Below are 18,942 nucleotides of genomic sequence, written 5' to 3' on the forward strand. Positions count from 1 at the left end.
TTAAATTGCTGGCACACAACACAGTGGGTAACTTAATGACTAAAATTACTGCTAAGTCTTTTAAAACTTGGGTTTTTTCTGGTTTTTTTGTTAAGTATTTTTTGGTTTGGGTGGGGTTTTTTGCTTGTTTGGTTGCTTTTTTAAAATAAATATTTTTGGAAAAGCACAACAGACGACAGAAGTCTGCTTCCCAGATGAATTTTTACAGAAAAAACCAATCCAAGCCCAGTAATAATTGACATTCACACTTTGAATAACAGTGCTTAAGAAAATGAGGCAGGAGGACAAACTAATACTTTGTTCCACAGTAAAGGAAGAAACAGTGAGTACAATTGACTGTACACCTAGAAAGCAGAATATATCTTACACATCTTGTATATCTTATATGTGGCTGTACAACAACATTCCTGTGGTGCATGACTTTTCTTTTTGCAAGATCACTAACTTAGATCATCATATTTTTAGCAAAAAACAAAAGATCCTTAACAGCTTCACAGCAGCTAAATAAGCTATAATGTGTCTTTACCTAACATAAAGCTATTAGAAAGTCACTGTGAGAAAAAATGTGGAAGTTAAAACATACACCTAAACATTTCTAATGCACAGATGCTATTACAGGGCAAGCTTCATCTCCCATTCCACACCCAAAGATGCAATAGCTCCATTTGCTTGGTTCTCTGCAGTATGTGCAGAGTATTTGTCACCTCCAAATCAGTTTTTATCATAACAAGACATAGGATAAAGGTAACACATTAAACCTTTGTACTTTGTGATCTCCGGCTTCTCACTCATAGTCCCTCACAACATTAAAATAAGAAATAACCAGGCAATACATATTTACTGTCCCCAAATACCTTTGGTTAAATGTTTGACAGACTAGTACTAAGTATATATTTGAAAACTTCTGAAAGTCAAGTGTCTAAGCTAAAATAAGAGTCTTTTTTCATATCCAACTATCCTCAGAACTTTTAAAAAAATTACTAAACTTCCAAAATTACTTAAAGACTACTTCCACAATTAAATTGGAATATGCAAAAATTACTGTTTATTATGATTTAACAAAAAATACATCTTGTCATAGTATTGATAAGAGACATAAATTACAGTCATAGAATACTTTAAAAAAGAAAAGAAATCACATGAGTTGGGACTATACTGATGGAGCTACCAGGCTGCCAATTTATTCAACTAGTTCATGGAGGACAGCAATATTCAACAATGGTTTCAGTTGTAAAGACTCTGACCATCAGACTTCATACACATTTTAAACAATGTGTACTCTCAGAACCAGCCCAGTACCAGCATTTCCAAGTCACAACATCAGTGTTAATATACTACGTACTGGTTCAAGATATTTATAGAAAAAGTAGGTGTACCTGAACTACTCCTAAGCTAAGTAAAATTCTGGAAAAACATTTATTTTGCTCCTCCATAAAGTTAAAGAGCCTCAAACAAAACAGAACCCAAACAACTACAATGGTGGCAGCTCTCAGGCCACATCCATTGTGTATAAGGAGTTTACATGAATCCTTCACATCACTTTCTACATCAATGAGAAGAAAATACTAACAGAGCAGTCCCCAATAAAAGTTTCAGTTCAGTTTTATTTCAGCTCAATGTATTTTAAATAAAATAAAAATTATAAATTTATTCCAGAAACATTTGTCAGCTGTTGGCTTATAAGAAGGAGCACAACATTAATCAGACTATTTCAGCAGTCCAATTTAATAAGTTTACAAGTATTGTAAGAAAATTACTTTAAGTGTTCAAGACTTTATCAGTGGGGTCACCTCTCACCAAAAGAAAAAAGAAAATGAAAGCAACATGCACCTCTACATGTACACTAGAGAAGTATTATTAAACTCAAACCATTTCCTAACCTCATGCATAGTTCGCAAATTACAGTATGATCTGCAAGCAAACAGAAGAAAGCCACCACCCATGAACCACTCAAATTAAACAATAGTTTTAATGATTCAGAGAAAACATTCAGAAGTAATTAATGAAATAGTGCACATGACACCCTGTGTATACAGTGTCCTCCCTGACAGGGTAAGTTTACTTCTACTTCTTTCAACTTCCAAGTGTCTGCCTTTGATTAATTATTACTGATCACAGTTAGACTTGTTTCCTGACTTTTTACATTTATAGTTTGGTCTCAATCCTAAGTACACATTATTTGCTACATTATTCTATCAATGTCAATACAGTTTCACTTCAAGCAAAATGTAAACCAGTTTCCTCTAGACGTTAGGTCCTTTGCAAGAAAAAACAAAAGAATCTTATCATCTTATTGTAAGACTGTTTGACATTGTACGTGAAGTTCTCTCACACCCAGTTTTACTGATTTCAAAGTGTACTTCAATGCATCAGGTAATAGAATTTACAAAGAGGAAATACAACTTTGTGGCTGTTGAGCTAAAAATCATAAACCATAAAAAACTTTGCTTCTGGAAAACCATTTCAAAACAGTCAGACTTCTGTAAATTGCATTTGTCTAAGACTGCTGTCGAGTTTGACTCCTTCTCTAGGTACAAACACAATCCTGTCTCTCACAGTTCTTAGGCAAAATACACCTTTATAACTCCTCTTCCTCTCTCATTTTTCAAGTATTGAAAAATAAAGGAATTTATATAAATATTGTAAGGTCAGAAAAGTGGTGGATCAAGAAAAGGGAAAAGACCGAAAGACTTTTTTAAAAGACTTTTACTTCTACTGCCATCTCTAGTATTATTTGTCTGAACAAACAAGTTACTACTTTCATCATTATTACCCTACACTGTTCTAAACACCCAGCTGCAGTTGTCACAGTGGTGGGATTAAGGAACAATTGAAGATGCTGGCTGCTAAGAACATCTTCCAGTTTCTATTACCCTTCTTGAAATTTGCATTCATTTTCTTTTTTGAAATACCTCTCTAATAAAGAGCATCATCATCATCAATTTGTTCAGTTGATATGCCTCCAACATTTTCAGAAATCAGGCATATAGAATCACAAGAGTCCTTAGCACAGAAACTCTAAGCAAATGAAAGCCTCCAACACCACTTAAAAAATTTTAAAAGTTTAAAATCAGAATTTCTTTACTTACATAATGCAAGTTAGCTAACTTTTGCGTTACTTGGTATTACAAGAACCTCTGCTTCAGGCAAGAAGTCTGGTATTCTTTCTTTTCTATACTAAGTGTTATGAATTGCAAAACCACTTCTACTTTAAAACAAACATTTTTCTGTCCAGTTTTTCTTCCATGTAGGAAACTGGAGCGCTAACTGATTCCTAACTGAAGTGTAAAACATAGAAGTGAGATTTTCTTTGAAAGTCTCACTCCACCTAAACCGAAACAGATCTCAAATCTCAGTTCTTGTCTTTTTCTGGAACATCAGCAAAAAGCTGGTGAAGAAAAGAACAGAATGACAGTAACTGAATTATTTCATAGACACACAAGCCTAAGATACTAAATTTTACAGCTACATTTACAAAGAGGATCTTAGAGATCATTTATCCTAGGAATGAACCTTTATTTTTCCAACTAATATTTTTTCTAACTAATTAATCTGATTAATTCTGGAAAATGTAACATCCAAAGGCATGACACATGACTTAACTGTGTGCAAGTAATTGCAGCAGGAATTCACTCTAGCAACTTACAGACACTTTGATTCAACAAGCAGTGGACAAATGGAAAGGAATGAGGATGGAGGGCACAGAAATACCAAACACAAGGACAGTGGCAGACAAACAGTAGAGCATATCCCTATCTCCCTCTTCACCAAACAGCATTTGTTTAACTACTTTCCCTAAAAATAACACTGAAAGAAATACAAAGAGAGACAAAAACATTAATCAAGAATCACTTGAATGCTCCGACTATGACATAACTCAATTTTATACATACACTAACGTAGAAGTACACATTTCACCCTTTCAAGGGATGTACTCTCCCTGTACATATTGAGTTCACTCAGCATGTCAGACTGGCTCAAAGGTAAAACATTATTTCACACTGGTTCTTTAATAAAGTAATAGAAAGCAGCATAAATTAGCCTTCAGACTGTACATGCATCTCTTGCCTGAACTCTGCTTTTATCTGAACACAACGGAAATCAGAGAAAAAAAAAAAGAATAAAAAAAGATTGCTCTACCCATCTCTTGAACATAGTTGCAAAGCAGGAGGAACAGCAGGGGGAGAATATGCATCGTTGCTCAGAGAGAAAAGACTGCCATGATGTGTTAGGTGCAACACCCTAACTTGATCTGTCTACAACAAAATACAGAATAAATACTATTTGCCAAATGCCATCATCTTAGCCAACTACTTGCCTACTTTGTTTACTAAATCACCCCAAGCATTCAAGCTCCCAAGGTCATGGGAGACACCAAATACACATATGCTAGCCAAGTTGCTTCCTTAAAGGCACATGCTGAAGACTGATTTTTCATTTGAGGAAACACTCCCTGTAGAAATTCTTCCTTCTATAGGAACTTAATGAAGTTTAAAAAATCAGTCAAAATGTAACTTCACACTGTAGTGTCTCTTCTTACAGTGCCAGTCACACGCATGGGAAAAGATTAGGTTAAAAATCACCCACTGGAATGCAGGTTAGATGATCAAGATGAACACAAGTTAGAACGTACCAGCTTAATTATACAACTCGAGCTATAATCCTAGTGATTATAGTGTGAACTATCTTGCCATGAAGCTGCTTTCATTATTCAGATTTCACTATCAGTCTCCCCCTGACTGAATACTGTTTGTCAGTAACCACGTACATCGTAGGTCAAAAACAGAGTATGTAGGCTTCAAGCCAAAGCATTTAAGCTTATAAATGAAAATAACTAAATGTATTATAGCATATATATAGAGAGAGAATGACTTTTGCTCCCTACTATTTATTTAATAACTAAGTAGGGAGAAAAATCACATTCTTTATTTTGCCATAATTGTAAAAGCACCCCACAACCAGGCTCCACTTTCTTTCTCATTATAGCCCCAGTAGCTCTACAATGTCCTTACACATTTTTAAGCTGTATCTTTCACCATAAGCATTAAAGTGAATTCCAAAGTGATAATTTTTGACTTCTGAAGTCATAATTTTCAGATAAAGCATGTTAATGTTTCTGGATTTACAACATATTTTCTATAAATTAATTCTGTGTTATTCAATTATCTTTCATAAAACTGCAGCAGAAAACAATTTCTCATTTTTATCAGCTTCATCTCTCCCATCTTTTAGATTAAAACATCATCATTAATTTTAAAAAGAGAAATTCACCAGATGAATGACACTTTGTTCAATGTATTCGATACAGAAACACACAGTAAGCAATACAGATTCAAACAGGACTTTTTAAGATGTTTCCTCACATCTGTTTTCACCATCATCTATGAAGAATAAGATTTTATCATTATTTAAGGAGGAACTGAACTGCAATAGAAATCTCACCCGATGTCAGTAAGAGGTGGTTTGTCCCGGCCTCTCTTGTAGCACAGAAAAAGTTCAGGACTCTTTAGACTTCCATAGTTTAAGTTGGCTTGAAGGGCTGTAGGTGTGGCCTCAACACAGGTATATCCCTCTGGGACAGTTTCGCCAGCTGATTTAATTATCACAGCAATGTCAGTAATTGGAGCCTTGGGACCAGTTGACTTCGTTTCATGTCGACTGATTTCTTGGTCCAGGAGGGTTGCCGTGTCTGTATCAGTGAGCCCTGCCACTACGAAATAGTCAGCCACTCGTGGACCTTTGTCTTCTATCATGGTTATGTCAATACTTCCTGGGTAAAGGAAAAAGAGAAATCAAACACTCTGCTTTCAAACTCAAACCCTTCTCTCAACAACTATGAGGATTTAGAACTTTTGAAAAAAATTTTTGCCACTAGAAAAGTACAGAGTTATATACAGAGTTCATGAAAATTCTATGGAAACTGCAAAACAAACTTTGACTTCTGATGCACAAAAAAGATACTGAAAGATATTGCAGGTAATCAGATTTCAGTTCTAGCACCACAACAGTAATGACAACCACAACTTCCTCGCACAAGGAAGTTTGGGCGAGATATAGGATAACTCAAAGCTCTTAACACAGCAGCTACACAGAAAATTCATTTGTGTTATCTATTAGACCAAGCTCTTCATGGGCTATACGTTGATATATGTATCCTGGTCTGAAAGCATTCATATTTTTCTGCCATTGCTTGTGAGCAATATGACTGCAAAATCAGGTTACTTTTTTTTTTCTGATGCAGAGAGAACAATTCCAAGTACAGGCTCACCACTTTATCTTCCGCATAATTCATCCATTTTGTCATAATAGCGCAGTCTTGAGACACTCAGCTGGCAACTGTAACATCTGGAAGTCATTTACAAAAATCACACATCCAAACCCACATTTCATCAGCTGATCAGAAAGTACACATCACTGCTCAGCTGCACATTCCAGATCTGGAAAGAGCTGTTCTCTCAACAGCGCTGATATTCACTAAGCATATGAAGTTAAAGCAGTGAAACATAAGTTTCTATTAGGAACATAAGTTTCTATTAGGAACCTAGCTGACAGCCTAACTTCAAGTACCCAAACACCATTACATCTTTGATTTTCATAAGATGAGTAAAACATATTTAAACAGTAGCAGTCAAGCAATGAGCCTGAATACTGTTATACCTCTTCAGAAAGCTAAGTATGACATTCTTCTAGACCTCCTTATTTCCATCACCAGATTTTTGGGAATCCCATATAAAAAGCAAATGAGTAATGGAAGTCTGGTTCCCATCTCTGAAAACAAGACAGCCATAACTGCCAAGGTCCTACCTACCAAGGAGTCGTGGTTCATGGATATTACCACCAAAATAATTAGTGCACAAATATTGTGAAGTTTCTTGTATTCAGAATGCCCAAGGTTGGTAACTGCAGAAACATTGGCCTCTGCTGAAAGAAAGGTGGTTTGGTGAAGGCAATATAATATTGTTCCCTGCAACCTGATTTATGCTGCTGTTCTTACCCTGCTCTTTCTTACTAACATTATATTCAAAAGGTATTTTCGATCTTCACAGCACACAAGGTGTCTAAGATTTTTGATAGTAAGGGTACTAAATACTTATCGGAGGTAAAAATCAGTTATCCATCCTGCATATTTACTAAGAAATTTTAGCATAAGATTATGCAACTTGTGCCCAGTGCTATATTGCAAGCTACTGTAGCAAGAGACAAAAGTAGGGAGAGGAAGAGAAATAACTTCATGTAAATTTGTTGCACCTCTATATTACAAGTACAGTTTTTCTTCTCTTACACTGAAATAACAACTTTTCAAAACCCTTCAAACTTGAAAGGAGATGTACCTACACCCTTTAAAATATTTTTCAATACTACTTTTCACACTATGACTACAATGTTCTCTAAACACTTTGGCTAACAGCTTTGTAGGGCAATCCATACAGAGACAGAGAAGAGTTTGGCTCCCTTGCAAAGGAGAAGGCCAAGGGACGCTTATTTACACGACTGGACTTATGCCTAAAACATGTAGATGCCATATCAACAGAACAATGAAAGGTTTATCATTTGTCAGGTCGTCATTTCCTTGTTCTTCAAGTGCCTACATCTCCTGAACAACAAGGAATTATCACAGAGCCATAGCTACCTGTGAAGCTCCTATAACCTTTATGTACAAAACTTGCCTCAGTTTACTTTTACTTTCATAAAAAGCATGAAATCAGCAACAAAGTGCCTTACAGCTAAGCAAGTCAGCAAGAAATGCAGGGGGAGTGGCCTCAACTTCATCTCTATAAACTGGTCTTCAGTTAAAAGGTCCCTTCTCACACTGCCACTGCTCGTTTCCACCTTCACTTCTGTCCGGAACTATAGTTTGTGCAACCACATAATGAACTGGAACAAGAAATTGCTCTGACTGAATGCTAACCTGGCAGAGACTTAGTGTTCAACCAGAGCAGTTCTCCAGCAATTGCCCGTGTCAGCACAAAAGCAGTAGCAGTATGACCCTTTCGGCAGCAGCACTGACTTACACTGGATTAATCATAAAACTGTGAAGTCTAAAACGTTTCAGTTTGCCTCTCAAATGCTTGGAATTGCTTGCAGAGTCATAAAAATAAATAAAGAAAAAAGAAATAAAGAAATAAACTATCCACTCTCTTCTCCTCTTAAAAGAAAGTCCTAAACTAGAATATCTTGCAATCTGTAAAATACCAAATTACTGGGAAAAGCTGATAAAAACAGCAGAACAGTTGGCATCCTATCATTTGTTTGGTTTTTTTTACCCAAAACCTTTTTGAAATGTTCCAGCCTTTTATTAACTGGGTTACATTCACACAGCTCAGTATCATGTTCTCTCAATGTGACACTAAAATCATGGCCTACATTTACTTTTAGCACACAGAGCAGGAAAAAAAACCAAACAGTAACAATAACAGCATACATCAAAAACCTCATAAGAGTTTATATCTTTAATCACAGCTCAAGTTCCTGGAGTTGCACTGTTATCCTCAAATATGTTTTAAAAGGAGAACTTAGTTTTCCTGGGAAAATGGAGGAAAATTTAAAAGCACCTGAAAAAGTAAATAGTAAGATTTGGAAAGTTAGAATGCAAATTAAGAGAATCCATTGCTAAATTTTCATCAGTGGGGATCAATAAAACTGTAGAAATCAGTTGCTAAGGAGCATACGCTTGTATCTCCTTGTGTACATTACACTTTTCTCTTAGCCATGGCTATGTTTTACCTCATAGAAACTTTGTGTAATATGTGGCAGGCAAAAGTCAGAGTCACCAGACAATTCAGCTGAGATACTTGGCACAAAAGCTTTGTATGTCAGCACAACATTTAGTGAGTTTTTCAAAATGTTCTGAGTCTCTCAAAACAGTTCCTTTTCCACAAGGATAAGTAAGGTTTCAAATAAGCACTACAACTCAGCTCTTCAGGAATCTGTTCTCCAGTTTCAAAAAGACTTAAAGAAACAGGATCACTCAAAAGAGACCTGAAAGTAATAGCTCTTAATTAAGCCATAGTGATCTTCACTAATGCAACAGCTTTAGAAACATAAATAGACAAAGAATTAGCAGACAACCACCAATACAAATAGAAACAGCAGAATTCACCAAGTCCAAAAATACTCTGCCTTATGAACTGCAGGGAAAAAACCCCACAGGATTTGTGGGGAACAAAATGAATCCACTATTATTTTCCATTATTTTTGTGATGACTCACACAAGAACAAGTATGAACACTGCTCTTCTTAATAGACAGGGAAACAAACATTCTTCTAAGAGCCCATCTATTCTAAGTTTTATCAAAGCAACTTTTCCCAAGAAGAACATCAAAAGCTACTGTCCTCCATCCATATTCTATGAGCACAGCTCTGTACATCACAAGACTAAGAGAAAACCTCAACATTTAGAAAATATTGGGATTTCTATTGTAACACACAATAGAGTGTTTCCTTGCAGGAAAAAACCTAAATGCAAAAACAATTCTAAAATTAAAAACTGCTTATCTTCAGGTTGGACAATGACAATGCAGGACGTATTGGAAAAACAGTCTGCATACAAGTCCCATGAAATAACTTATTTTTAAAGTCTACAAAGATACCTAATTTTAAGCTAAATAAACTGAAAACAAAAATTGGGAATTCCATCTTAAGAACATGAGCAACAGTGCTCAAGGATTTGCAAACTCCAAGGTCCATAGGTTATGAAAAAAACTATTTAAGTGAAGTTTGGTTTCCAATTCATTCATAGTCCACAATAGGAAAGTTTGCTGTGAGCAGTTTAGGAACAAAATTATTTATTTATTTTTTAAATAAAGGAAGGGGGAAAAAAAGAAAAATGTATTCAGAATAAAAGATGCACTTTTAACACACTACCCCCCCGCCCCGCCATGTTCTTCTAAAAGGAATTCCCATGGGCAATAATTAGTTTCGTAAATGGAAAACAAAACCAGTCAGCACACACCACACTTTAAGGCACTTAGTACATCTAGCCTAAGACAAGATTTGTTTAGCAAAAATATGCAGCACTGAAGAAAACAACATATTTTCAGTGCTAAATGCCAGAAACATGACAAAGTGTTCTCTCCCACAGTTCACTTAAGGTTAGCTGCTTTAAGAACATAATCTTTTTCACAATCAAAATGCAATTTTATAATTCTTCATAAGGTTCTACCAAAAATACAGTTAAGTTGCTATTTTCTTCACAAAGGTCACTGACCTTTCTTAAGGAGAGGTTTCATAGGGAAATTGCCTTGGTGAAAAGGATTCCATTTTTATAAAAATAATTTTTATAATTTTTGAAAAAAATTACTACATTAGAATTTGCTTCAGTTCTTTACTAGTCTCTAAAGCTTCAGTTAAATTCTAAAAAGGTATTTAGTGTCAAAATTATCCTCTAAAATTAGGCTAGAAATGTCAGCAAAAGTCTACAAAAAAATGGTACTGTTAAATGTAGTTTTTGACAAGTGTCCTAAAGAAAAGGAAGCATAAGCTTTGCTAGACTGTGTACAGAAGCAACCAAGGGAAAGGGTTTGTTACAAACCCAATCTGATAATTCGCACACAAATAATAACACCTTCAACTAACAAGAAGGCGGCATTCTTGGAAAACTATATATATATACTCACGCCAGAGTAAGAATGAGACCTGGATTCAGAAATAGCTGGTTTTAAGGCTTATGTGCAGGCAAATCCTTGAGTACTGCTTATTTCTTCCAGCTCTTGGAAAGTAGTGCTGCAAATGCTGTTATCTCAATGCACAAAGCCAACAAAATAAACTTACATCTAGAGTGTGTGTGGATATCAAGGGGTACTTTTTCAGTTCATTTCTAACTGGAGTGCTAACCTTATGTGCTCTCAAGAAAACCAGCACAGGGCTTAGGAGGCTAACTAGCATAGCTTTACTCAGAATCAAGTTGGTCTTTAAAATCTTGTATTTCCACTTCAGTAAGCACTCTACTACCTGAAAAGGTAGTAATGTCTGTAAGTGATTAATGGCTAACATATGGCATTGCAATTTATTAAACTTGCATCTTCGTTCACATACTGACATCACCCACAAACAACTATGTGTGTGGAAACTACTACTTACAAAGTACTTGCTGTGTGGAAGCTTCAAACATCCATACACAGATGATGGAAGAACTTAGATGAGTTCTTTCCTTCATAACTAGAAATATTTTTGTAACCCGACTGTACAGGAAATGGGTTTTATTCCAGACCGAAGAATAACTTCAGCACTTTTTATTCACTGGAGTTGAAACATCTATTTTGTCAACAGCCTCCACAGTTAAAATTTTAAGCAAGGTAGATGTGAAAATTAACTCATGACTTCTGTACAATTCTTTAACTTAGCAAGCGAATTATACTTGGCTATTGGCAGTAAAGAAGTTAAAAAATGTACATGCACTCTGCTTTGACATTTACTTTTAAAATGAACTGACCTAAATTCACTGAAAACACTGAATTTACTACACTAATTTGAGAGAGAAAGACATTACTGGATAGATAGAAGACAGTGCATTACGAGGTCATCTGCAAGACTTGGAAAACTTATTGGCTACCATCTGAGTAAGAGAGAAGCATTACTGTATTTCACAACCACTGCCCTAGGCAAAACTTTGTAGACAGCACAATGATTACCACAGGCATCTCACTCCTCAATACAGAAATACAGTTATGTGACCAAGTCTTCTCTATTATTTCCAATGAATTAATCAGAAGAGCAAAAGGGTATACAGATTCTGAAAATACAGAAACTTTCCCTGGAGTGCTAAAGAAGGGAGATATCTCATTCTTTATTCACAAAGAATGTTTATCTTGTACTGAGATTAAATAGCACTATTTATGAAGGAATGGGAAGAACAATGTGTTTTCCCTTTGTATAAAAGAATCTTCATCTATGCCAGCTAAACCTTTATTTTATAACAAAACAACCAGTGCAGAATTTATTTTAATCAGTGAATTTGGAAGTGTGCCTTAAAACACACAAAAAAGTATTACATAGTATGCACATACACCTCAGAGAGGCACATTAAGAAACAAGAAATTCTTGAGATAAACAGTATCAGCTTTCTGTTCAAGTTGAAAGGAGAAAAAAAATTAAACAAGATTTGTAATTGCCTTTAAATACATGCTTGAAGAAGTTAAATCACTATCATACCCAGCAAAGAGATACTGCAGCTGAGCTGCACTAAGCCTTAATGCACACATTTGAAATACCAGAATCACAAAATTATTTGGGTTGGGAGCACAGTAACCTGATATATCATCTAGTTCCAACCTCCCTTGCCATGAGCAGGAGCACCTTCCATTACACCAGGCTGCTCACAGCCCCATCCAAAGTGCCCTTGAACACCTCCAGGGATGTGGCATTCACAGTTCTGGATACCCTGATTCTCTGGGCAAGCTGCACCTCACCAGCCCCACTGCGTCCCATATACAATCTAAACTCCTCTTCTTTGAGTTTAAAACTGTTGCCCCTTATTAAGAAGGCCTACAGGCCTTCTTAAAAAAATCTCCATGTAGCATTTCATAGCAGTGGTAAAGATAACAGCATGACAAAACTGGTGGCAGGAAACAGATGATCAAAAAAGACCAATTTTTGTAGAAGCAGATGATCCTAAATCAGAACAATTAAGTTTAATCACCTGGGGCAAGAGAAAGTAGAATCTGAAGGCCTGAACATAACAAGTTTGATCAGCATTGAGGATTTAGACACTAGAAAGTTTTGTCTCAAAGACTGCTCATAAAAATCAAATCTAAATACGAGTGATGAAGGGCTGTATTACTGGATATAGTGCTTAGCTTATTATGAATTTGGTTTTTTAAAACTTCATATTAGTGAAATACATCAAATACATCAACAATAGTGCTTCCTTTGGCCTTTTTTTTTTTAACTCTTTCCTAGCTGTATTCCACAGCAACACATAGAACACAGTGAAGGTGGTTCTCAATGTTAACTGTATTCAATAAATCTGCATGGTTGTTCTTATTCTAGTTGCCTCAATTTTTGTCTCTGTTTGACTAGATTTCAAGACCAGGAATTTGATAGTTGAGTTCACTCTGAAAAGCAGTAAGGAATGCAACTATACACTATACCTGGCAATCAAAACTTTATATACTGTTTTGTTTGGCGGGGTTTTTTTCTAGACACAAAATCCAGTTATGATTTGAACACACTCATGTAGCCACACAGGCTTAAATGTGCACAGCAAGTGCAAACAGTCACCAGAACATACTGCAGCTGGCACTCCAGTTGCTTGTCTGTTCCAGCATACCTTTCATTGCTACTGCTCACCCCACTGTGCTCGTCCATATCACACTCACTTCTAAGCAAACCCATTTCTACTCAGATAAGTGTGCAATTCCAGATTATGCATCTCATTTTCACAGCAGACCTTGCATGCACATTACAGACAACTTAATATTATGACAGAATGGAATATTATAAACTAGACTATCCCAAAAAGTTAAGTGAGTTCAGGAGGAATTATTGAGCAAGGAAGTCATCAAACACTTAAAATGGCACTTGCAGCACACAGGGAAGTCACAGGGACATATCTATAGGTAAGTTCTCTGAAGCATATTTTACAATGTGTAAGAACATAAAGTGCATCCATATATACACACACACATATACACAACTTAACAAAAGACAAGGTAAGGCAACATTACTTCCAGCATACCATTAGGACTGAACAGGATAAAAAAGTAAAATAGAAAAAGAAGTAGTCCACAAATCATTAGCCAGTCAGTCAATAGCAAGAGAAAAAATTATTAGAAATGTTTTTAAAGACCTTCTTTTTTAGATTGCATTATCAGATTATTATGAAAATTATTAAAGTAACAGTTACAGTCACTTGACTAAATTACATGAGGATTAGAAAAATCAGAATTGCAAAAATAACTTCAGAGATGAACTGCCCTCTGTTATTATAGGACACAAAACAATACGAGCACACACACTGGTTTTTTAGGGTGAAGAAAGGGAAGTTTATTTTTTGACTTTAACATTTATAGATTTTTAAAAGTGATAGTGGATTGGAGGGTGAAAGTGCTACTTTTCTAATGACACTGGACAAACTAACAGTTTATCAAATTACTTTCTTTTTATAAAAGAATGCAAAACAATAAGTTATTTACAGAAAGTGTGTGAGAAAGTTTGGAATGTAAACATCAGAAAGCTTAAAAATTTTTTTAAAAAATCAGAGCAACAGCTCTCCTTCTGCCTGTCTTAACACAACAAGCTGTGGAACAGGAATGGCTGGATGTCACCTGCATTTTGGTCTGAACATGCAAATATGCAAATACAGGACCATTCCTTCCTAGCAGTTCTAAAGTAAACATTGCAGAATATCATAATTGCACAACTGAAATATATTACAGCCTACATGGTGATTACCTTACAGAGGCCTCTAACACTGGAAAAATAAACTAAAGGACGAGGTGAAAGATAAAAAACTTGACAATTACATTTTAATGAAGTATTCCTACAGGATGACTTAGGATTGAGTTAATTGAACTTCATCCAGAAAATAACCTGTATCAAGGTCTGGTACTGAAAATAATCTAGACCAGCTTTTTGCATCAGATAGCTAAATTGTTGCAAATTTGAACATATGCGAAGAAAAAATAGTTGACTCTGCAGTTGCTTTTTGTGTACCAGATTGTTTTCTGACTGCATATGAACACAAAAACCGCATAAAAAGCGGGTAACCAGGCTTGATGGTAAAGTTTTCAAAAGCAGTCCAAACTGATCAGGCTACTACAGTAGGAAGTATCACAGCAAATCACCTCAGGTAAGCAACTCCCATGGAAGCAAAGCAACCAAGCCTGGAAAAAATCTGATGACACAGCAGAGTTTTTTTCCCTCCACCTCTACAGAAAACAGTTCTCAGAGCAGCAGAGTTCTGCAGACTGTGAATGTTTGAGAACCAAATCACTTCTGCATTAAGCTTTTGGTATGTCAAACATATTTAATACAGTTAATACTGAAAAAACCTGTATGATATAAACTGAATAAATAAATAAATCTTAACATCAAATTACCATGGTTAGAACTCAAACACCAAAGCCTAGAACACCACAGGTGAGAAATGCAAATATGTTTTTCACGCTTTAACTGTTACTCCTGCAATGACCAGAGAAAACAATTTTTTTTAAAAATCTGGACAGGTATTTGGTGTCTCTTTTTGGCAATTTGTTACTAACATTTTCATGAGAGTCGCCAAAAAATACACCATTCATATAATGGGAAACAGGTGTCTGTGTTCTTCTAATGTAGACTTCCTTTCCAATTTGCTTGGAGATGATGCAAAAGTGTATATCACAGGAAGAAGAGGTGGAGATGAAATAAACTGACTCTGCAAATTCAGTATTGTAAGAAGTACTAACGACATAGCAATAAATATCTAGTTTTCTCAATCATATATAGTTTGCCATTTATGCATCAATTTTGTTACTGAGAAGTCTTACAGCTTTTCAGACATGTTTTACAAAAAGTGGAGAGCCCTTTGGCCTTAAACAAAACATATTATTGTTCCCCATTACCTTGAAATTTCTTTTCATTTGTTTCTTGTCCTGTATGCAAAGACTATCAAAGGAAGTGAGGAAACTAGCCACAATTTTTCAGGTTTATATTTAAAAAATTAAAATTAGTTAGAAAAGCAATCTACTAACAATTTAAGGTTCTGTCTTAAGAAGTAGAACTGTGCTTTTAGTCTGATTTTTTCCTGATTGCCAGCAAAACCAGTTCCCACTCCCACAAAATAGTGGGGCAATGACGTGATGATATAAATGCCTGTATCAAATATAACAAAGCTTTCAGAAGCAGAGTTTTGTGATAGCAAGTTGAATAACTACTCATGAATTAAAAATGGCTGAAAATATCACGAAATATCATGAAGTTAATGGACACTGTAATCCAGTACACTCAGAGGTCTGAAAATTTGCACCTCAGAAAAATTTTAAGTTTTTTAAGGAAAAAAACAAAACAAAACCAAACAAAAAAACCCACAAACTCCCCCACTACCACAAAAACAAACCAAACCAACCAAACAAACAAACAAAAAAGGCCACCAAGAAAACAAAACCAAATCAAAAAAATCCCCTACATCTAAGAAATACCCAACCTACTCCAGACCATCCAGATCATTCTACCACATTAATATTCAACAATTTAATTTTTCCTATTGAACAGTAATTTAAAGTTGTCCAATGGTATAAAAATTGGAGCACTTATAGATATGTGAAGTCAAAACTCAAATGCTGAACTGACCTTCACAGTCTTGAGAAGCAGCTGGAACCAATGAAGGCAAGTTTGGTACCAGCAAACTAAGTTCTATTGCCAAGGACAGAAAACAGAAATGGAATATATGTGAGACAGGAAGAATGATAATCAGCAAGCAGTCCAGCTACACTCATTTTACAAACCATTTTAATCTTGTTTCATGAGTGTTGTACCCAAAGTGCTCTTTCACATTACAGAAGATGGCAACTACTCCAAAGACTGCAAAGAAAATACCTCAAAAGAGAAAATTTAACAACAAAAATAATAACAACAACATAGTTCTCAGAGCAAGAAAAGTACTTTATAAAATGCACTTACTGCCCCAGTGGAAAGCTTTAAAGGTTAGCCATGCTCAGTATTATGTAATGAGTGAAACATCTGCTGCCCTGGAAACATTCTTTGTTAGAGAACTCTTTCTGTAATTGGAAACTCCTTTGGAAAAAAGCCAAATATAGTAGCCTGAAACAAAAACAAAACAGCAAAGAAAAAGTCAAGAGACAAAAAGTCCAGTGGTTAAATTTCTTCTGGGAGCCCAAATCTCCAAGATTGCTTTTTGTAGTTATTTTGGTGCCTTTTTTGGGTTGGGGTGACTGGAGACTAGGACTTGGTTTTCAGAGGACAAAGGAGAGAAGAAAGAATGTTGCTTCAAATTCACCTGAGAGGTTACTTCAAGTAAGTGGTAAGAGTCAGATATATTCTCTTATTGCTCTCTTTACTAAGCATTGAAATAGTTAAGTATTAATATTGAAATTGCTTTGCCAGAACGTCAACAAAAAGAGATTTGCCAGATTAAAGAATCATGGTTTGACTAGATTTCTGCTAGCCATCTACAATACAATCATTCATTTGTCACTTGAAACCATCATCTAAGGGCTCTACAAAACCTCGGTGAAAAACCCACTCGCTGGTTTTAAAGAACACAATTTTCCTCACTTTTATCTTTTGGTAAAAAAGACCACATCACTGCAGGAAGGCATCTTTCTTCTTTGTAGGTCTCTTCATTGACAGCTTCACCACACCAAACCCAGGCTGTGCCATCGATACGGTCAGAGCCCCACAGCCTATCCCCACCCCACTGAACTCTTCCTGTGCCTATCAAGAGCTATGATTCCCATTTCTGGTTGGCCTATGATAACCAGCCTCAAACCACTTGGCTTCAGCATTTTCTTACTGAAAAATTTTCTTCCTCAGCTGCTTTTCAAGCTTGGTGGGAGCTTATTAACACTTCAGAAGTCTGTCTTTTAATCCTCTTGCCAACTCCTCATTAAGAAACTCTCGTTTGCCAAGATGTCTTAAAATTAAGTCCAAAGCAGTTAGAATATTCTTTTGAATATGCTTTTGGTCTTAAGCTGCAGCACTATACTACTTACAGACATATGTCCAATAAATATTTTCCTCAAACATAAAGAAAAGCTATCAAGGGTAGCAAGCTTGAGATTCTCTGTCATGAAGTCCCAGCACATACCAGACATGATAAATGTGAAGTCTGACATTACACCTATTTTGAGCCTTCTTTTAATACCATCATATGATACTCAAAATACCAATACTGTATTACTCAACAGACTGCAGAATTCTCAGACAAAATAGTTACAGGGAACTTGATTTTCTAGGATAAACTATACAGATTTTAGGCAGTAGAAGAAGTCAAATCATTGTCAAGAGCATGCCATTCATTTCTGTCATAATTTAACACATGCCCTTATCTTTATATTTAAAATATTCTTCACACTTGTTTTTATGTTTTTGTAGTTTTTTTACTGTTTTGGCACACAATATATTCCTGGATTTAGTAATTGATTTAGTCATATGTTTAAAATAAAAACCCTGTTTTCCTAAAGTGGGCTATGACTATCGTGAATACAATTTGCAATTGTTAACATTTCTATTTCCAATTTCACCATTTAGAAATTAATTGATTTACTTAGAGAACTGATCTCAGACTTTTCCAAATTTTTTTGAAATTACATTATTTGATCCCATACAACCTACAGAACAGCACAGTCCCAATGTTCATTTGCTGTAGCATGCACAAAAAGTTTGAGACACTGTACATTCATTTCTCTGCACAGGGTGGAGTGGGATTCACAATTTCGTCATTTGCAAAAAAACCAAAACAAAAAACCCAAACCAACCAATAAAACCCCAAGCCCCAAAACAACAAAACCACCAAAACAAACTCCTCAAACCCTACCCCACCAAACCAAAACCCAAACAAAAACCAACCAACCAAAACCACCAAAAAAACCAGACACCTATCCCAGCCTTCACAATGCGCTCCCAAGTATTCAGCAGTAGGATGTCCTCCTTTTCCTGCAGTGACACTGCTCCACTGTACGCTTTACCATACTGCTGGCTCTTGGAAGGGACAGGTGGGATGACAGCTGCGAAGTCAGAAGATTTACCCTAGAGATGGGCTACCATCATTTTAGTCCCTGCTCAAAAGAGAGAGCATAAGCCTGTTCTCTGTGATAGCTTTAATTTTTTACACTCTTTTTTTTAACCTCTGCCAGGTCTAGGGCAGTATCAATGCTCCACATAGACAAGAGGAGTAGGAATATAAATGGAGTGACATTACTTTTACACTTAACAACCTGGAGACCTGAAATGCAAAGTAGTTCAACTCAGACATTCAAACCAGAAAGCATGCTAGTTAATGGTGAG

General features: G+C 35.8%; 1 protein-coding gene across 5 annotated transcripts in view; it reads right to left on the reverse strand.

Moving 5' to 3' along the window:
- DENND4C (DENN domain containing 4C) overlaps positions 1–18,942 on the reverse strand; it is a 72,438-nt gene that overhangs the window by 46,707 nt on the left and 6,789 nt on the right. For 3 of the 5 annotated variants that reach the window (XM_077171508.1, XM_054652108.2, XM_077171509.1), the window contains exon 2: positions 5,443–5,770. In XM_077171508.1, coding sequence (XP_077027623.1) covers positions 5,443–5,753 — 311 coding nt within the window. In that variant the 5' untranslated portion in view covers positions 5,754–5,770. Of the gene's footprint in view, positions 1–5,442; positions 5,771–16,266; positions 16,289–16,596; positions 16,748–18,942 lie in introns of those variants that run through there. The other 2 variants (XM_077171506.1, XM_077171507.1) reach the window with 2 other exon arrangements.

The sequence above is a fragment of the Agelaius phoeniceus genome, chromosome Z (assembly GCF_051311805.1).
Source record: "Agelaius phoeniceus isolate bAgePho1 chromosome Z, bAgePho1.hap1, whole genome shotgun sequence".
Lineage (NCBI taxonomy): Eukaryota > Metazoa > Chordata > Aves > Passeriformes > Icteridae > Agelaius > Agelaius phoeniceus.